Here is a 17896-nt window from a genome sequence, read left to right on the forward strand (position 1 = left end):
TCCATTTGCATCAGAGGCTAAGGGGGTGACCTTATAGTGGTTTTTAAAATCTTGAGGGGCATGGATAGGGTGTATAGCCAAGGTGGTCTTCCCAGGGTACATGTGTCTAAAACTAGAGGGCATAGGTTTAAGGTGAGAGGGGAAAAATTTAAAAGGGACCTAAGGGGAGACTTTTTCACGCAGAGGGTGGCATGAGCTGCCACAGGAAGTGGTGGAGGCTGGTACAATTATACCAATCAAAAGGCATCTGGATGGGTATATGAATAGGAAGGGTTTGGGGGGATATGGGCCAAGTGCGGGCAAATAGGACTAGATTAATTTAGGACATCTGGTTGACATGGATGAGTTAGACCAAAGGGTCTGTTTCCATACTATGCAACACTATGACTATGACGGTATGATACCCATATTAAAACCCTCCGCCTTGACCTTAAGGCCCTCCGTGGCATTGTCCATGCTGATATTTGTATCTTGCTCTAGCCCTCTAGATATATGCTGTTATCTTATTCTGGCATTTTGCGCATTTCTGATTCTGATTTTGGTGCCTTTAACTGCTTGGTTCCCATCTCTGGAATTCCCACTCCAATTCTCTCTGCCTTTAAGGCAATGCTTCGAATCTGTTTGACCATGTTTCTACTCTGACAGTTTGTTTCTTAATAGATATAGTGTTGTTTTTCATTTGATAACCCTGTTTTATTGCATAGTATAAATGGAAGTTCTTATGGTAGTACTTCAGTAAGCCACCCTTCTCAGATTGCAAGAACCTGCATCTGTTTTGCAACTGAACTGGTCTCCAGAACCTCCCCAAGTTCTGTGCAGCAAATGTAGTATTTTTGAAATACAGGAAATTGAGCAGCTAATTAGTGTGCGCTTCAATCACAAGAATATGGTGAACCAAGACTGGGTTCCTGCCTATGAATATACAGTATGTCACTTCCAGCGAGTGTAAATATGCAATGTTATGAGCTCGACTGATTATCTTAAATTGGTTGCTGGAGTAGTTATTGGCAATTTAAGATGATCAAAGACCCTCCTTCTACAAGCAAATGGAATTTGTTCAAGCCTTGCTTTTTTTTTTGAAATCCCCAGAAGCTTGGGATGCATCTCTTTTATTTGCCATGATAACGCCTCAGCCAATCAGAGCCAACTTGTCAACCAATCAATGTCCTGTGGTCATAGAACATAACATAGAACATTACAGCGCAGTACAGGCCCTCCGGCCCTCGATGTTGCACAGACCTGTCATACCAATCTGAAGCCCATCTAACCTACGCTATTCCATGTACATCCATATGCTTGTCCAATGACGACTTAAATGTACTTAAAGTTGGCGAAGCTACTACCGTTGCAGGCAAAGCATTCCATACCCTTGCTACTCTCTGAGTAAAGAAACTATCTCTGACATCTGTCCTATATCTATCACCCCTCAGTTTAAAGCTATGCCCCCTCGTGCTCGTCGTCACCATACTTGGAAAAAGGATCTCCCTGTCCACCCTATCTAACCCTCTGATTATCTTATATGTCTCTATTAAGTCACCTCTCAACCTTCTTCTCTCCAACGAAAACAGCCTTAAATCCCACAGCCTTTCCTCGTAAGATCTTCCCTCCATACCAGGGAACATCCTAGTGAATCTCCTCTGCACCCTTTCCAAAGCTTCCACATCCTTCTTATAATGCGGTGACCAGAACTGTACACACTGCTCCAAGTGCGACCGCACCAGAGTTTTGTACAGCTGCAGCATAACCTCATGGTTCCGGAACTCAATCCCTTTATTAATAAAAGCTAAAACACTGTTTGCCTTCTTAACAACCCTGTCAACCTGGGTGGCAACTTTCAAGGATCTGTGTACATGGACACCGAGATCTCTCTGCACATCTACACTACCAAGAATCTTCCCATTAACCCAGTACTTTGCATTCCGGTTACTCCGACCAAAGTGAATCACCTCATACTTGTCCACATTAAACTCCATTTGCCACCTCTCAGTCCAGCTCTGCACTTATCTATGTCTCTCTGTAACCTACAACATCCTTCGTCACTATCCACAACTCCACCGACTTAGTGTTGTCAACAGATTTACTAACCCACCCTTCTACGCCCTCATCCAGGTCGTTTATAAAAATGATGAACAGCAGTGGACCCAACACCGACCCTTGCGGTACACCACTCGTAACTGTGCTCTAGGATGAACATTTCCCATCAATCACCACCCTCTGTCATCTTTCAGCAAGCCAATTACTGATCCAAACTGCTATATCTCCCACAGTCCCATTCTTCCGCATTTTGTTCAAAAGCCTACTATGGGGAACCTTATCGAATGCCTTGCTGAAATCCATATACACCACATCAATCGGTGTACTCTCATCTACCTGTTTGGTCACCTTCTCAAAGAACTCAATAAGGTTTTTGAGGCACGACCTACCCTTCACAAAACCGTGCTGACTATCCTTAATCAAGTTATTCTTTTCTAGATGATTATAAATCCTATCTCTTATAACCTTTTCCAACACTTTACCAACAACTGAAGTAAGGCTCACTGGTCTATAATTACCAGAGTTGTCTCTACTCCCCTTCTTGAACAGGCGAACCACATTTGCTATCCTCCAGTCTTCTGGCATTATTCCTGTAGACAATGACAATTTAAAGATCAATGCCAAAGGCTCGGCAATCTTCTCCCTGGCTTCCCAGAGGATCCTTGGATAAATCCCATTCGGCCCAGGGGACTTATCTATTTTCACACTCTGCAGGATTTCGAATACCTCTTCCTTGTGGACCTCAATCCCACCCAGTCTAGTAGTCTGTATCTCAGTATTCTCCTCGACAACATTGTCGTTTTCTAGAGTGAATACTGTCAAAACATATTCATTAAGTGCTTTCCCTATCACCTCTGACACTTCCCACTACTGTCCTTGATTGGCCCTAATCTTACTCTCACCATTCTTTTATTCCTTAAATACCTATAGAAAGCCTTAGGGTTTACCCTGATCTTATCCGCCAACAACTTCTCATGTCGTCTCCTGGCACTTCTGAGCTCTCTTTTTTAGGTCTTTCCTGACCCTCAGGTCAAGTCCTGACCTCGTAACCCTCAAGTGCCCTAACTGAGCCTTCACATCTCATCCTTACATTAGCCTTCTTCTTCCTCTTGACCAAAAATTCCACTTCCTTCGTAAACCACGGCTCCCGCACTCTACAATTTCCTCCCTACCTGACAGGTACATACTTATCTAGGACACTCAGGAGCTTTTCCTTGAATAAGCTCCACATTTCTAATGTGCCCATCCCCTGCAATTTCCTTCCCCATCTTATGCTTCCTAAATCTTGCCTAATCGCATCGTAATTGCCTTTCCCCCAGCTGTAACTCTTGCCCAGTGGGATACATCTATCCCTTTCTATCACTAAAGTAAACATAACAGAATTGTGATCGTTATCACCAAAGTGCTCACCTACTTCCAAGTCTAACACCTGGCCGGGCTCATTACCCAGTGCCAAATTTAATGTGGCTTCGCCCCTTGTTGGCCTGTCTGCATACTGTGTCAGGAAGCCCTCCTACACACACTGGACAAAAACTGACCCATCTATAGTACTTGTACTATAGTGTTCCCAGTCAATATTTGGAAATTTGAAGTCTCCCATGACAACTACCCTGCCTTTCTCACTCCTATTGAGAATCATCTTTGCTATCCTTTCCTCTACATCTCTGGAACTATTCGGAGGCCTATAGAAAACTCCCAATAGGGTGACCTCTCCTTTCCTGTTTCTAACCTCAGCCCACACTACCTCAGTTGACGAGTCCCCTAACATCCTTTCTGCAACTGTACTACTGTCCTTGACCAACAATGCCACACCTCCCCCTCTTTTACCATCTTCTCTGTTCAGACTGAAACATCTAAATCCTGGAACCTGCAACAACCATTCCTGTCCCTGCTCTATCCATGTCTCTGAAATGGCCACAACATCAAAGTCCCAGGGACCAACCCATGCTGCAAGTTCACCCACCTTATTCCGGATGCTCCTGGCGTTGAAGTAGATAAACATCAAACCAACGTATTGCTTGCCGGTGCCATCTTGCGTCCCTGAAACTTGATTTTGGACCTCCCTACTCTCAACCTTTTCTATACTCGAACTACAATTTTGGTTCCCATCTCCCACTCCAATAGCCTTAGCGAATTTCCCCCCCAGGATATTGGTACCCTTCTGGTTCAGATGAAGACCATCCTGCTTGTAGAGGTCACACCTACCCCAGAAAGAGCCCCAATTATCCAAGAATCCAACCCCCCCCCTCCTGCACCATCCCTGTAGCCACGTGTTCAACTCCTCTGTCTCCCTATTCCTCGCCTCACTAGCAAGTGGCAGGGGCAGCAAACCAGAGACAACAACTCTGTTTGTCCTAGCTCTAAGCTTCCATCCTAGCTCCCTGAATTTCTTCCATAAATCCCCATCTCTCTTCCTACCTATGTCGTTGGTGCCTATGTGGACCACAACTTGGGGGTGTTCCCCCTCCCCCTTAAGGATCCCAAAAACACGATCAGAGGCATCACGAACCCTGGCACCTGGGAGGCAATACACCAACCGTGAGTATCTCTCATCCCCACAGAACCTCCTATCTGTCCCCCTAACTATGGAGTCCCCAATGACTACTGCTCTGCTCCTCTACCCCCTTCCCTTCTGAGCAGCAGGGACAGACTCTGTGCCAGAGCCCTGTGCCCCATTGCTTTCCCCTGGTAAGTCCCCCCCCCCCCCCAACAGTATCCAAAACGGTATACTTATTGTTGAGGGGAATGGCCAGAGGGGATCCCTGCACTGCCTGCCGGTTCCCTTTCCGTCCCCTGACTGTTACTCATCTACCTTTTTCTTGTACCTGAGGAGTGACTACCTCCCTGTAACTCCTCTCAATAACTCCCTCTGCCTCCCGAATGATCCGAAGTTCATCCAGCTCCAGCTTCAGTTCCCTAACCTGGTTTTCGAGGAGCTGGAGTTGGGTGCACTTCCTGCAGATGTAGTCAGCAGGGACACTAGTGGTGACCCTTACCTCCCACATTCTGCAGGAGGAACATTCAACTGCCCTCACCTCCATTCCACTATTCTAAATTCCCAGACTATTGAAAAATAAGGAATAAAAAATAAACCGCTACCTTACCAATTTGGCGCACAGAACCTTTTTTTTTGGTTAGAGGAGGAGGAGGATGGATGGGAGACACTACCCGAGTAGTGTTTCGGGCAACCACACAAATATATGACTTTCCAGAAGCCCTTTGCTCCTCCCTCGCACCTCTCAGCAAATGGAGGCCCGAATCCCGAGGTAAGTCCCTTTTAATGCTGGAAAACTCACCCTTCCCGGCAGCCCTCGCATGTGTTTGAAATTTGCCATTCTTGCATTGGTCCTGAAATGTGTGAGAGCTCAGCCAATGTGTCGTTCTCTTCAGCAAGATTCTCCTTCCTTGCTAGTTATTTGCACATCAAGCATAATAATGTTCGTCTGGAAATGTTTGAAAGGGATGAAGTTAAGAGGGCTACGGAGATGGGGCTGGAGGATGGGACTAGTGGGGTAATTGTTTCAGGAACCAGTACAGACACAATGGGTGGAATGGCCTCCTCCTGGCTGTAAATTTCTATGATTCTGTAATTTTTGCACTTTTTCTAACTGCACCATTTGAAGTTCTGCCAATAACAGTCTCATGTGATGTGAATAGCATTTTGTAAGCATTGCTTGGAAATGGTGTAGATAAATACAAACAAAGTAAATCACTTCTTGTCACTCTGGAGTTAGGAAAAATAGCTTATCCCTTTGACTTTATTGCGCGATTTGCAATCAAGCTGGCATGGAATTGTTTCAACTGTACTCTTAACTCCAACTAAATATTCTCTTGTAGAGATGTGGGTGTAGTCCATATCTGTGCAGTTAGGGCTATAGGAACTGCCTGATGAGAGAACCCAGTGAGTCAAGGAGGCTCCTTGCCACCACCATCATCACCTCACAGTTAGGGATGGGCAGCAGACACTGGCTTTGCACACATCCTGAGAACAGATTTAAAATCAATGCAAAATAGTTACTAATAAGATTTTTTTAACCTAATGAGTGGTGAGAATTGTGGAACCTGCCACTAGATAGTGTGTTTGAGTTGGATAGCATGGGTATGTTTGAGAGGAAGCTGGAGAAACAGGAGGCTATATAGAGAGAGAGAGAAAATGGGAGGTGGAGCATTAACATTGTATAACAATAATTGTATGGAATAAAAACAGTAATGCCACAAAATTTGCCATTGCTTATCAATTGTTTGAAAATAGAACTCAATAGCCTATTATCCTCTCATGAACTCTTTCAAGCATATGCCCACATTCTCCACAATGCTTTGTGGGCGGCACGGTGGCACAATGATTAGCACTGCTGCCTCACAGCACCAGAAACCTGGGTTCAATTCCCACCTCAGGCAACTGTCTGCGTGGAGTTTGCACATTCTCCCCGTATCTGCATGGGTTTGCTCCGGTTTCCTCCTACAGTCCAAATGTGCAAGTTAATTGGCCATGCTAAATTGCCCATAGTGTTAGGTGAAGGGGTAAATGCAGGGGAATGGGTCTGGGTGGGTTGCTCTTCGGAGGGTCGGTGTGGACTTGTTTCCACACTGTAAGTAATCTAATCTAATCTAATCTAATCTAATCTTCTGAGATCTCTGTGCTCAATTTCTGATGTCTCAAGTAGCCTGATTTTAATGCCTGTGCCATTGGTGGTCCCCTTTCAAACTATTTTTCTGGTTTAGCTTCCATCCGCCTGCCCCAATATCTCCTTAGGTGACACTGCCTAATTTCACATTTTAGCATTTCTATGAGGGTTCATGGAGTGTATTTTAATGTTAAAGTAGCTGTATAAATGCATGTTGTGGTTGTACTGAATGATCCTCCATTTAAGTTTATCGGTATGCAGAAATCCAACGCTAGTGTGTGGCAGCACCTTCCAAAACTGGAAGGCAGTGTGTCTGCATGCCCACTATGGTGATCAACGTGTGGAGAACCTTGGAGCGGCTGCGCAGCTTTAAGGGAACATTGGTTTTGAACCTCTGGGCCACGCACTGTGGGGCTTTGGTTTACCGTCTCATTCAGAGAACGGTACCTCTGGCAGTGTGGCACTGCTTCTGTATTAAACCGGAATGTCAACCAAGATTATTCACTTGCTCATGGACTGGCACTTGAACCTGCAACTTTGTGGCCATTAGTATTTAAGCCAAGCAGCTCTGTAGTAGCACAGTTCAGTGAGTAAAAAGGCTGTTCGGCAAAATGAAAAGGCAATGCATTGGAGCATTTGAGTCATCACAAGATGAGTTTGTGGTGTTGCTGTGGTCCTCTGGGATAATTTTGGTGATAGAATGCAGGTTGCATTGTAAAGATTATCTGGGACTCCTGTCCTTTGCACTAAGTTTTGATATGAGTTACCTTGACCTTGTTTCATGTCCTGCAAATTTTAACGTTGTCTGTGTCATTACAGGCAATTGATCGCTCACCTGAAAGTTTTCTCCAAGTTTTCCAACCCGAGGTCGCTATACCTGGAACCCAAGCTGAAGGAATTGTACATACAGGTAACAGTCGAGTGTATAGCTGTGTTGCCTGTCTCTTTCCCTGCCTGTCTCTTTCCCTGCCTGTCTCTTTCCCTGCCTGTCTCTTTCCCTGCCTGTCTCTTCCTGTGGTTCCTCTTTTACACTGTTCTTTCTCTCCCATTTTAGCTGCTGTGCCATCATTGCCAGGATGTGCAGAAAATTGCCTTGGAATGTCTGCTCACCTACAAGCACCCACACATGCTGCCCTACAGGTAATGTTAATCTGCTCCATGCCTTCGTAATAAATCTCTGTAAAAGGTGTAATTGTTTATTTGGCACAAATTAATTACCATTACATTGCTTACTGCCAGCAATTAGCAAAATGTTGAATCTTTGCAGGCAGAGTAAGTCATGCACTGTACTTGTTCCCCATCCTAAAAATAAGTGAAAATTATTTGCTGGTTCAATTTTCAGGGCAGTGTCTTGACCAATCAGGGTCATCCTGTCTGGTTTAAAATTTAACCAAAACCGGACAGTTAACTGTTAATCTGCCGCCTTCATGGTAATGCCTCCACCTATCAGTGCCCCCTTGCCAACCAGTCCGCACTCACCTGCAGTTGGGTCTTCCCTTATATTGGTTATGTGAATTGTCCTGATGAGTACAAGGTGAAAAACTTGGAAAAAATAATATTTTTTTCAGTAATGTAAAGTTAGCTGTGTAATTGTGTCTTTCCAGATTTTCTGGCAGTTTGTCTCTATCTCTGTCCCTTCTCCATTCTGTTTATGAGAGCTACTGTGTTGTACTATTGTCTTCTGCTCTCTCATCCAATCATCATAGAATCCCGACAGTATGGAAGCAGGCCACTTCGCCTATTGAGTCCATATCATCCCTCCAAGGTGCATCTCACCCAGACTCCCCTCTCTATTCCGGTAACCCTGCATTTCCAATGGCTAATATATCTAATCTATGATTTGGAGATGCCGGTGTTGGACTGGGGTGTACAAAGTTAAAAATCACACAACACCAGGTTATAGTCCAACATCTAACCTACACTTCCTTGGACACTACAGGCAATTTAGCATGTGCCAGTCCACCTAACCTGCATGTGTTTGGACTGTGGGAGGAAACCTGAGTGTCCGCAGGAAATGCATGCAGACATGGGGAGAATGTGCAAACTCCACACAGTCACCCAAGCCTTGTATTGAACCTGGGTCCCTGGCGCTGTGAGGCAGCAGTGCTAACCGATGAGCCACTGTTTGGCCCATATCCCTCTGAACTCTGTCTATTTGTATACCCATCCAGATGTCTTTTAAATGTTGTAATTGAAGCAGCCTCCACCTCTGGCAGCTCATTCCACACACACACCACCCTTTGTGTGAAAAGGTTGTCCCTTAGGTCCCTTTCAAAACTTCCCCCACTCACCTTAAACCTATGCTGTTTAGATTTGGAATCCCCTACCCTGAGCACCTTGTCTATTTACCCTATCCATGCCCCTCATGATTTTATGAACCATCCCTCAGGTCAGCCCTCAGCCTCAGGGAAAACAGCCCAGCCTATTCAGCCTCTCCCTATAGCTCAAACCCTCCAACCCTGGCAACAGCCTTGTAAATCTTTTCTGAGCTATTCAACTCATTGTGTCTGGATTAATGACTAATCATGACTTGGTATCTTTTTCCATTACCCTATACATTATTTCAGTTGAAATAAGCATCCAATTCCCTCTTGTTTGCCTCAGTGGAACCTACTCATTTCCAGGCAGCACATTCCACACTTTAATGACATGGATGCTATGTGAAAATGCTTTTTCTCATCTCACATTTGCTTCATTTACATAACACTTTAAAACTGTGCTGTCTGGTTCTTAACCCATTTGCGAGTGGGAACAGTTACTCCCCATCCACTCTGTCTCGACCCATCATATTTGGAAAACTTCTCTCAAATCTCCCCTGTCTCTTCACCTTAGTTTTGACCCTAGTTTTCCCCCTGATTCCCATGGACTTTGAGATACTGTATCGAATATTAAGAAATCGAAAATTGTAAGAAATAAGCACAAAACCTGGAAATTTAAACCTCAAAGAATGTCAGCGAATTCTACATCTAACGTTGCTTCTTCATGTTTTAAAGAGAACTTAAGCAGGATTAAACTGTGCTGTCTCATGAACTACTGGAAAATTACTCAAATGAATTTGGCGAAGTGAAAATATTTTTGAATCAATTTTAGCACCTTAATTATTGCTGAAAAGTGAGATATTTTGTCAAAACTTTTTAACTTGTGCTCATGAGGACAAATGCAAGAATTGCTAAATTTCATCCAATCACAGTTTACTCTCCAGTGAAAAGGATTCTGGTCGGTTGGCAAGTCTACTCTCATTGGTCAAGGCACTACTCTTAGATTCAAATATTCAAATGAGCATCTTGTATAAACCACGTTTTCTGGACCCGAAGACAGAATCTGCCTTTAAATATTTAATCCACTGACTGCAATGCGCATGATTCCAATTACTTTTTACAGAAAGTTTACAATCCAATTTCTGAAGTCAGCGTAGAAATTTCTGTTATGTTTTCATTGACTTTTGTGCATCTGTAAAAAAACTGAATCTTGGTTTCTTGTTGCAGGGAAAACCTCCAGCGACTGCTGGAGGACAAGAGCTTCAAAGAAGAAGTCATTCACTTTAGTATTGCAGAAGAAACGACCATCGTATCAGCCGCACACAGACCTGAGCTCATCCCAATTATCATGAGGTAGGAGTAGCAGAGCTTGTAACTTCTGTAAATGATCACAAATAGTACAGCATCGAACAAGTACAAAGTGAAGACTGCGGAGTTGAGAGTACGGTGCTGGAAAAGCACAGCAGATCAGGCAGCATCTGAGGAGCAGGAGAATCGACGTTTCGGGCAAGAGCCCTTCATCAGGAAGGGCTCCTCCTTGGATGCTGCCTGACTTGCTGTACTTTTCCAGCACCACACACTCAGCATAGAACAAGTGTTAGCGTAATGCTGAGTGAAGGAGAGAGAGGGAAATGGATATTGTGGGCTGTCAAAAGGTTGCTAAGCTTGACTAAGCCAAATTAATTGGGCTATGCTGCTGGACTACGAGTGGGGAAATAGATTCACCAGTGTTCCCATTCTTAAAGGTAGCTCATTGACAGCCTGTTCAACATTGCTCTGTGTGTATGCTAAGTGGTCAGTCAGCTGCTGTTAGTGCTCGGTATAAGTGCCCCTTGACATACTCGATAATTGATTTTGTTGCCTAATGAAATATTGGCAGGACAATGGGGAGAACTGACCTCTCTATTTCAAAATAGTGCCGTGGAATCTTTTAGATTTGTCTATGGGACTTCAATTTGGTGCCTTATCCAAGTAAATGGCATCTCTGACAGTGCAGCACTCCCTCAGTTCTACATCAGTGTAAAATTTCCATAGTCACACCAGATCATAGGTTTGTTCTGTCGGTGGAGAGAGACAACTGATGGTGGTTTAATCTGAGGGTCACCACATTTCAGATTACAGTAGAGGGCAGTCCGTCATAGTAACGTCTCCTGGTGTGGGAGGTGAGCCCACACTGTCAGTGTCACTTTGCATTGTAAACTGGCTGACCAGGCAACTGGAGTAAGTTAATGAGCGCACTGGCTGAGGGGACAGTATCATACAGTCATACAGCAGAGAAATAGGCCACGTTTCACAAACTAAACTAGTCCCATTTAGCTGCGTTTGGCCCATATCCCTCTAAACCTTTCCTATTTATGTAATTCTCCAAATGATTATTAAATGTTGTAACTACATCTGCATGTGGCACCCACATTCCTGTGCTCAAAAGGTACTTGTCAAATTTCGGATTTGGCCAGCAGGTGTAAAGATGAGTGCAGGCAGACCTGGGGATCTTTGGAACTGCCTGGTTTATCTGCTTCCAAAGATAAAGGTTTCAGATGCAGATGAGAAGAGATTGGGAACACAACTGGATAGTTATCACCTGAGCAGGAAGTTGGCGACTTTGTTATTGTAGCAGAGGCAAAGATTTTGTAGGAAATGTGGATGTTGTCATCTTGAGGGAGTTTGTTTGATACACAGAGGTGGATGACCTGATTAGAGTTGAGCTTTCAATTAGTTGCTATTTCCTGATTAAAAGTTGTTGCTATGTTCAAAAACTCCAAAAGAAAGTTAAAATTCTTCTTTTTAAAATTCCCATTCCTTTTGTTTTTAAGGATTCTTTATGGACGCATGAGGAGCAAAACAGGGAGCAAAACCCAAGGCCGAGCAGCAGCAGGGACCCGCATGGTCATTGTTCTAAATTTCCTGGCTGGCTCATTATCTGAGGAGATACACCTCTTCCTGGATCTGCTCCTTGAACCAGTACACCATTTTACTCAGGGTATGCACAGGGGAGACTCTGCAACACTTATTGTTTACTCTCCCTGCCTCTGTACTCACTTAGGATCCGTTGTCATTGCACAACTTTCTCCAGCAGTAATGGATGGTCTTTAGCCTGAAAGGTTACTCATCTTTATCTCTCTCTTGTGACCTATTGAATGCTTCCATTATCTTTAGTTTACATTAGTGAGTTCCAACAGCCTCAGTACTTTGCTTTAGTTGTGCTGCTCCTATTGCCAAGTATACAAGGAAGTCTTCAGTCTTCATTCCTGTTGTATAAAGGGAATATAGTATGCATGTGTTTTAATTATTTCAATCACAGGCTTTGCAAAACAAATTTAGGATTTCCAATTTAAAACCATAAAAGCTGATATGTGTTGCCTTCTTATCTTTTATTTTCTCTTTCTCATATATCAAAATCATGATAACATCAGGTAATTGCACTGATAATTATCTAGTGATCTGCTGTGAAGTTTGTGTTATCTTGTTAGGTATGGACAGCTTAAGCTTTAAAGGTAACATCCCATCAGACAAATAGTTAGTGGTGGCTTATCTCTGCTGATGACAATCCTACTTCCCCTTCTCCCCATCAATCCCAAACAAATCGCAATGCCCTGCTTTCAAACAAAACCACGTGTCAATCCTAGACTTTTCCCAGTATCCCTTTCTCTCTCTTTTCTGATGTTTGTCCACATCTTTGTGGGAGGCACAAAGTGTCTTGTTCATAAATAATAAAGTCTCTGATTTATTGGTTAAAAGCCACTCATTAAAGCAACTGGTGAGGGAAAATTGCTTCAGGCTTTGGGTATATTTTTAAACTCCAGAGAAAAGGTCATCCCCTCCACTTCCAGTGATCCAAACTCTTCTGGCTACATTTTCAACCACAAACCATTTAGCTACCTGGGAGCCAATCATGTAGTTGGTGGCAGGCAGAAAGCCTTTGTCATCAACAACTAGTCATCAATTCACAGACCAATAGCTATTTATTGCTGGATGAATCCCACGTTTGAAAGGTCTTACAATAAGTGCTCATAGCCTATGTTTAAGGAGCGCCATAATCCTTAATTTTTAAAACAGTCTTTTTAGCCATTTCAGTCCACAATCAAAAATAAAGAAAAATAAATAGTTACAGTCTTTACACAATCCCAGACTAGTGCCCTGCACTCTCCCAATAGCCTTAGGTCAGTCTGATTTTAAATTCACTGTTCTGACGGCCCTCCACTCTTTGGATTGAAATTGAATGTTGGATTGTGGGTGCCACATGGACTGCAGTATTTCTTTACTTTCCCTTTCACATGGTGTAGAACTGAAGCAAAGGAAGCCAGACTGGACGAAGATACCAGGCTTCCTTCACTAGCTGATGTTTGTGAGCCAGGAAAATTTTGAATGGACGTGAAAGCCTTTGTTATTAAATCTGGCTACAGCCACAAAGTGCCATTTTGATTAAATTTGTTGCCCTGATGGGACTGGAACTTGTGACCTTTAGATTTCAAGTTGAATGTTTTTTATATTGAGTTTGAGTTGTGTGAAAGCACTGTAGCAGCATTAAAGCTATAACTTGCCTTAGGCTTTAGCTGTATTGTGTTGTCCACTCTCCCTGGACAGTTTGGATTGTAATGTTCAACGACAGGCTCAAAGATTGACATGTTTGCAAGAGAGGGCAATCTAAAAATGTGAAAACTAAAGCAAGATGCTGAAATCTCAAATTAGATGAAAATACTGAAAGAACTCAAACAGGTAATACAGATGTACAGCATGGAAACAGACCCTTTCGTCCAACTCGTCCATGCCAACCAGATATCCTAAGTTAATCTTGTCTCATTTGGCCCATATTTTTCTAAACCCTTCCTGTTCACATACCTATCCAGATGCTGTTTACATGTCATAATTGAAGCAGCCTCCACCACTTCCTCTGGCAGCTCATTCCATGCACGTACAACCCTCTGTGTGAAAGAGTTGTCCATTAGGTCCCTTTTAAATCTTTCTTCTCTCACCTGAAACCTATGCCCTTTAGTTTTGGGCTCCCCTACCTTTGGGAAAAGACCTTGGTTATTCATTCTGTCCATGCCCCACATGATTTTATGAACTTCAAAGGAGACAAATCTAGTAGTTGTTTCAGGTCAATTATGTTTTGTACTTATTTACTTAAAAACACTGTTGTGTGACCTCAGGAGAAAAAGTGATGGGGTATCTTGAGCTTGGGGACAAAAGTGAGGATGGCAGATGCTGAAGATCAGAGTCAAGATCAGAGTGGTGCTGGAAAAGCACAGTATGTCAGGCAGCATCCGAGGAGCAGGAAAATCCACATTTCAGGCAAAAGCCCTTCATCAGAAATTAGGCAGGGAGCATCCGGGTTGGAGAGGTAAATGGGAGGGGGTGGGGCTGGGGGGAAGGTAGCTAAGAATACAATAGGTGGATGAAGATGTTTGGAGTTTGTTTTGTTGGTATGAGTAATCATTTTATCAATCTTGTTTCAGGATCCTGTCTATGTGCAGTGTTACAGTCAGTAAAGACTTTGGATATGTCAAAGATTTTACCCCTAGGACGTCAGCACGGTCTACTGAACGGCATTGATGTGGTGATGAAAAAGCTGGGCCATCTAATCCAAGACTATCTGCCGAAACTGCTCCAGATCACCTTGTGCATGTGTGCGTCAGTGTCTCATATTCTTCAGCAACGAGACCAGGTAGGTGTAACTGCGAGGTTAATGTACTCTAACCTGAGTCAGAAAATGTGTGTGTAATCCAGGCTGACATTCCAGTACAGTGCAGAGGAAGTGCTGCATTATCAGATGGTGCTAATTCTCCAATAAGACAATAAACACAGCTGCACAATAGTCAAAGACAACATTCCTGCTGTTTTCTGGCTAATAGTTATTGCTCAACCACAATCACAGTAGTTGTTATTATTTTCCCAAATCATTAATTGTCACATTGCTGTTTGTAGAATTTTGCTGTCTAGAATTTCCCATGTTTCCTACATTACAAACAGTGACCGCACTGTTTTTCATTGGCTGTTGGATGTCCAGAAGGTGTGAAGTAAAGGAAATTCCTTTTCAGGTCACCAAAAATTGAGACAACTGTTCCTAAAGTAGGTTAGTCTCCCTTCCCTCACATTCTGCTAATTTCCACACCGAGACTGAAATTTCTTCTGGCATATTTAGTGGTTTCAGACTTGTCATGATGTTCTTGTCTGCTGTGAGTCGGGTACTGGCTGAACTCTGTCTCTGGTTACTTGGCATTAAACTAAAGCTCAGGATTAGCATTGCAGGTGTATGCAACAACCAACTGCTGGGTGAATCCTGAGAAGGAGGACTTCTGTGAGGATTATGGAGTAGAGAGAGAGGAGTCGTGGGGATAACTTGATAGCCACAATAGGTAAATTGAACTCTGTCCCGCTTAGCATGGTGACAGTGCCACACCAACACGATGGAGGATATTCTCAATGTGAAGGTGGGACTTTGTCTTCACAAGGATTGTGCAGTAGTCACTCTTACTGATACTGTCATGAATAGATGCATCTGCAGCTGACAGATTGGTGAGGATGAGGTCAGGTGTGTTTTTCCATCTTGTTGGTTCCCTCACCACCTTCCATAGACCCAGTCTAGCAGCATTATTCTTTACACCCTGATCAGTTCGATCAGTAGGGCTGCTGCCAAGCTACTGTTGGTGGTAGACATTGAAATTCCACACCCAGAGCACGTTTTGCACCCTTGACACCCTCAGCGCTTTCTCTAAGTGTTGTTCAACATGGAGGAAGATTGATTCTTCAGCTGAGGGTTGATAATATATGGTAACCAGCAGGAGATTTCCTTGCCCGGGTTTAACTTGCAGCCCTGAGACTTCCTGGGGCCCAGAGTCAATATTGAGGACTCCCAAGGCAATTCCCTTCCAACTGCACCCCACTGTGCTACCACCTCTGCTGGGCCTGTCCTTCTGATAGGACAGGTCATATCCACTGATCGTGTTTTCTGGGATATTGTCTTACTGAACCACTCAAGATTCTGAGGGTTTTTTAAACATTCATTTATTTGTGGGGTACAGGTGTTGCTGGCTGCGCCAACATTTATTCCCTACCCCTAACTGCCATTAAGATAGAGGTAAGCTGTCACTTTGAATCAGTGCAATCCCTGTGCTGTTGTTAGACCCACACTGTAACATGGTGGCTCAGTGGTTAGCACTGCTGCCTCACAGCGCCATGGATCCGGGTTCGATTCCCGCCTTGGGCGACTGTCTGTTCCTCCTGCTCAGCGTTTTCATTCCTTTCATAAATCACCCAGATTCGATTGACCTCACAGTTTACTGTGGCAGAATAGGAGCATAGGTCTGCTGTGGCTCAGAGGGTAGCGTTCTCGCCTCTGACTGAGAGGGCTTGAGTCTTGCTTCAGAGACTTGAGGGCAGAAATTGGAGGTGACCAGAGCTGTACTGAGAGAGTACTGCACCATCAGAAGTATGTCTTCTAGGTGACCTATCAAAACGGGATCTTGTCTGTCCTTGCAACCAGTGAAAAATCATGTGGCATTGCTTTGAAGAGCAGCAGTGGAGGTACTCCAGTATCCTGGCCAACACTTCTCCCCTCAGTCAGCATCCCAAAACCAATGCTCTGACGTTATCTTGCAGCTGTTAGTGGACTCTCACCGGGTAGAAGTTGGCTGCCACATTGTCTAAATTCAACCAAGGTGATGCTTTTAAGATACTTTAAAACACTTTGGAGTATTGTGAAAGGCATTATATAAACAAAGTCCTTGTCTTTTCATTTTCTCTTGGCATCTCTTCAGGAACAGAAGTATGGTACTGCTGAACCCTTTGTTTGTGATGTGGAATATTGGTCAGAACTGGCAAGTGTTACAATTAAGGATTTACATTGTTTTTGTTTGCCTTTTCTTGTTTTCAGATCCAACCGCGGTGCATAAACCAGCTAAAATATTTGAGACGTCTGGGAATAAATCAGATTGCTACTTTCTTTAATGACTTTGAGTCCTACGCTTTCACAGCAGAAGAGATTGACGCATTGTTTCACGGTGTTGTGTGGCCACAGGTAACAGTCTCTCCATTGCTCTCTGCTTTCACCCTGCCCATTCACACCAAAGGCATGCCAATGTGACCCTTAAAAGTTTTGGTTAGTGTTTTACAAAGAGACCGGTCACTTTTCGACTGTCCAATTGTTTTTGCCTTTACTCTGTCACGGCATGTCAGTGTTGCTGGCATGGCCAGTATTTATTGTCCATTATAAGTATCTATGTGCTGATTGGCTCTCTTGGATGTTTCAGGGAGCAGTTACACTGCTGTGGGTGTGGAGTCATATGTGGACCAGACCAGTGAGGATGGCAGATTTCTTTCCCTGTAGGGCATTTGTGAACCAGATGGGTTTCTGTGACAGTCAGGACTAGCTTTATCATCCAAAGTGAACTTCAGTCCAAAACATGCTGGCACAGGAATCTGAGCCTGTGTCCCCAGAGCATTAGTCTGGGCCTCTGGATCAATAGTTGAGTGACACATGCCTCAGTGGTTAGCACTGCCGCCTTAGAGCTCCAGTGACCAGGTTCAATTCCACCCTCAGATGACTCTGTATGTAGTTTGCACATTCTCCCCATGTTTGCATGGGTTTCCTCCCACAGTCCAAAGATATGCAGGTTTGGTGGATTGGCCGTGGTAAATTGCTCATTGTATCTCGGGATATGTATGTTAGGAGGATTAGTCACGGGATTTGCAGGATTACAGGGATAGTTTGGGGAGGCTGGTTGTGGGTGGGATGTCCTTCAGAAGGTCAGTGTGGACTCAAGGGAGCGAATGGCCTGTTTCCACACTTTAAGGATTCTGTGACGTCACTATATCGCCAACTCTGTAACTGTCCTGATGCATTGTCTGTTTTCACCTTCACCTTGTCTGATCTGCAGATCGGGAGACTCGCTTCTGAAGGGCAGTATGCGCCAACCCCTCTCCTGAAACTGATTCATATCTGGAGCAAGAATTCCAGGTGAGGAACACTTCAAAAACTTT

At 43.9% G+C, this 17896-nt stretch overlaps 1 protein-coding gene across 3 annotated transcripts in view; it reads left to right on the forward strand.

The window, feature by feature from the left end:
* The window catches only part of utp20 (UTP20 small subunit processome component), a 111418-nt gene that overhangs the window by 35495 nt on the left and 58027 nt on the right, over positions 1-17896 (forward strand). For all 3 annotated transcript variants that reach the window (XM_043709793.1, XM_043709795.1, XM_043709794.1), the window contains exons 23-29: positions 7479-7569; positions 7714-7799; positions 10145-10270; positions 11731-11897; positions 14374-14582; positions 16791-16934; positions 17794-17873. In XM_043709793.1, coding sequence (XP_043565728.1) covers positions 7479-7569; positions 7714-7799; positions 10145-10270; positions 11731-11897; positions 14374-14582; positions 16791-16934; positions 17794-17873 — 903 coding nt within the window. The remainder of the gene's footprint in view (positions 1-7478; positions 7570-7713; positions 7800-10144; positions 10271-11730; positions 11898-14373; positions 14583-16790; positions 16935-17793; positions 17874-17896) is intronic.

Source organism: Chiloscyllium plagiosum, chromosome 19 (genome assembly GCF_004010195.1).
Source record: "Chiloscyllium plagiosum isolate BGI_BamShark_2017 chromosome 19, ASM401019v2, whole genome shotgun sequence".
Classification (NCBI taxonomy): Eukaryota; Metazoa; Chordata; class Chondrichthyes; order Orectolobiformes; family Hemiscylliidae; genus Chiloscyllium; species Chiloscyllium plagiosum.